Source organism: Melanerpes formicivorus, unplaced genomic scaffold (genome assembly GCF_026170545.1).
Source record: "Melanerpes formicivorus ecotype bairdi unplaced genomic scaffold, bMelFor1.0.p_v2 SCAF_558, whole genome shotgun sequence".
Lineage (NCBI taxonomy): Eukaryota > Metazoa > Chordata > Aves > Piciformes > Picidae > Melanerpes > Melanerpes formicivorus.
Genome location: NW_027142910.1, coordinates 87,192 through 90,352, shown reverse-complemented (window position 1 = coordinate 90,352; position 3,161 = coordinate 87,192). Strand labels below are relative to the sequence as shown.

At 37.2% G+C, this 3,161-nt stretch overlaps 1 protein-coding gene across 1 annotated transcript; it reads left to right on the top strand.

Annotated features, from left to right (window-relative positions):
- Positions 1-868: 868 nt before the first annotated feature.
- On the top strand, positions 869-3,161 carry TMEM252 (transmembrane protein 252). The gene is made up of 2 exons (XM_068170750.1): positions 869-1,245; positions 2,303-3,161. Exons 1-2 carry the CDS (start codon positions 938-940, stop codon positions 2,658-2,660), a joined length of 666 nt encoding a protein of 221 aa, XP_068026851.1. The 5' UTR covers positions 869-937; the 3' UTR covers positions 2,661-3,161.

The window sequence follows — 3,161 nt, the reverse complement described above, 5'->3', positions numbered from 1 at the left end:
CTATTGTTTAAAATATTCAGAAACCTAATTGTTGATGTTCCAAATCAGGCAGCATTAACAGAAAAGTCAAGTTCTTATTACGGAGTTTGCAGATGAGTGGGTACCCTCTCCAAGAGTATATACACAGGCTAATTCTAAAGATTATTTTTTGCATTGGAGGTAGCATTGTTTAAGCCTAAAATCCGTTGGTAGTAAGCCTCTCTGAATTTCAGATATCTAAACATATTTGGAGAACTGATCCTGAATTGCTTTGAACACTGACATTTTTGAAAGTCAATTTAAAAATTGCTGGAAGAGATAACAGAATAATGGTAAAAGAATCAGAGAACAACTGTGGAAATTATGGAGATTTCCTGTGTGCCTGTGTTCTCCTCTGACATCATGCGGATTTAGTTTCTTTCATTTTATATACTAGATTCATTGATTATATCACATCGCAAACTAGAAATTATCCTTTTACAAAAGGCTATTAAAAATACCCAGGCAGCTGAATAATGTGTCAAAGACAGAAGGAGATCAAAGTCCAATGAAAGATTAAAATGGATGATTTAGAAAGGATCATATTTTCCCTTCAAACTTTTCACAGGGATTTATGAACAGTGTTTTCTTTTTCTCTTATTTTCTTTCTTTGAGACAACTAATTTCAGGTTGCAATCATAAACTAACAAAGTGTGTAAATCATTGCAGTTTGTAACACAATGGATGCAGCAGCTCAGCATTCACTCTGGAGGTGGCAGTGGCAAAGGAACACTGCAGGAAATAGGTTTGAGATTGCAGATTAATCTCAAGAGATTATGAGTATCTTGAAGAGTTAATGAGTATCTTAAAACTGTCCATTTCTCCCAATTGTTCAAAGGCCAGTGGGGTTTCTGACATGTACAAAACACCAGTGCATGAAGATGAAAAGCACAGCTAAGACAGCCAACAGACAATAGAGATGCGCCAAGTGCTGTGTCTGCTGGGGAAGATGCCAAATGCTGTTTTCACCTTCATTCGTCTTTCTGTGCTCTTACTTGGTTTCTCCACTGTTTGCCTGGGAGTTCTTTGTACTTCTACAAATTCCTCCACACGCAGGTGTGGAAATAATGAGCAAGTGTTTTACTGCATATTATCTTTGGGGTTCTTTCTTCTTGTGACTGGCATTTTCTGGAGCACTTTCCACGAAGTCTTGAAATACAGGGCTCACAGCAGCATCTTCACACAGAATCCCAGGCATGGAGAGCTACATGTCAGCACCATAGACAGGTAAGCATTGCAGAATGGAGATGCTGAATTGGGAGTGAGGGATACTGATTTGTATATATACAGTGGGGAAAAAAAAGAAACAACACAAAGTTCTTAGAAAATAAAAAGTATGTCACTTTTATTTTGTTTCTGTGGAGAGAATTGTTGCCTAGAATCTTATTTACTAGAGCAAGCAGCAATGTTCAGACAGTAATTTGTTAAAACAAAGAAAAAGTAATATACATTAGGTAAGGTATACTACAGGGCATGTGGCAGGTTGCAGACAGGTCCAAACTATGCATGTAGGAAGCAGGTGCAGCTACACTGACTTCATAGAGATCCTGCAGGAGCATTATCAATTCCATCTAAATACAAAAAGTTCCAGATGCACTGCTGTGAGATATATACTAACATCACTAGCTACTTGTGTCCTCACTATTTCCAAGAAAAGTCTGATGTTGTTTAGACAGAATGTTTCTTCAACTGATTTGCTCTAGGCCTGACAAAAGTCTTTAACAGGGTTATTAGATACAAATTACTTTTCCCCAACTGTTGTGGAAACCACATCAGAAACAGCAACAATGAGATCTAGAAAAGCACTATAACAGCAACATTCATCATATTTTGGTCGGATAAGCAGAAAGGCATAATATATTTAAAAACCTTAGAATATTATTGTTGCTGTTGTTGTTATTATGATGATGATTGGTTTATTAACAAATAACAATTTAACCTATTTTGGACAGTGATCTCCTTCTTCTTCCAAATCAAACTTTTCTGGGGCACTTGTTGAAATACTCACATGTATATTTGTATGCTGTGAATGGGAACTCTCATGTGGAAGTCTCTTCTTTGTAGAATGCTATATTTTAGTAAAATATTTTGCAGAAAGGCACAGATGATGATCCCATCTATGCCAGTTGTTGTCTTTTAATATATTTCATTGCTCTAAAACTACTTAGTTTTCCATTTACACTTTGAAAACACAACAGACAATGCATCAAACCAAGCTTGCTGAGATAAATTGTATTTCACCATGATCTATTTCTTTTTGGTTTGGGATTTGGATTTTATTCAGGCCTGACTTCTATCCCCCTTCCTATGAAGACAGCACAGATCCTGAAAAACAGACCTTTCCACTGCCTGTTGCCTTCACACTAAAAGAGCAAGAAGTCATCCATATCCCTCCACCTCCATATAGCAAAAGCAGCGCAGAGTTCGTCAGTGAAACTTATGAGCAGGAACAGCCACCACCATATGAATTATCCGTGGAACAGCTACAGCAGCAGCAAAGATGTGATCAAGACTCAAGCCTCAAAGCAAAGTCACATTTGCATCCATCCACACTAGAAAACAGTTATCAATGGAATACAGACTATGAAGAGACCTCAGAAAGAGCAGCACCTGACAGAAAGTTTCTGACAGGCAGTGAGTAAAATCCTGTACCTTGAAGCAGGGAAATTTGAAGACCTGGGCCAGTGATCCCTAAAAGAAGAAACTAACCAGGAGATGACTAGGAGCATTTGTGTGTTTGAGAGGAGTGGGAGGGGATATATAAAAAGAGGTATTTCAAAACTCGGTATTTCAAAGCTCAGTATTTCAAAGCAGAATCAATCTCTGTACAGATAAAAATGATCAGGCTGTATCTTCTAAAAGTCAATACCTCTGGCAGCAGGAGTTTCTTATACTACAAGACAAATGAAGGCATTTCTTATACTACAAGACAAATGAAGTCTTAAATGCCTTGTTATTCATAAATAGTTTGGCTGAAAGTCCTCTTCCGTGGTTTTGTAACATTAGCTGACTTGGGAAAACTATTAACTGTACCTTTGTTTGGAAACTGTAAATTATTCACTGTAACTCATTATTTTTGTTTCGTATGTCTTTCAAGTCACTTGTTTTATTTTGGTGTACTAACAGCTGATATTTTACTATGG

What these genes read in the sequence shown, in the direction of transcription:
- TMEM252 (XM_068170750.1), top strand. Translation starts at nt 938, where the DNA reads ATGCGCCAAGTGCTGTGTCTGCTGGGGAAGATGCCAAATGCTGTTTTC. An exon ending in CATGTCAGCACCATAGACAG is followed by an intron (nt 1,246 to 2,302) that starts GTAAGCATTGCA and finishes GATTTTATTCAG; the next exon opens with GCCTGACTTCTATCCCCCTT.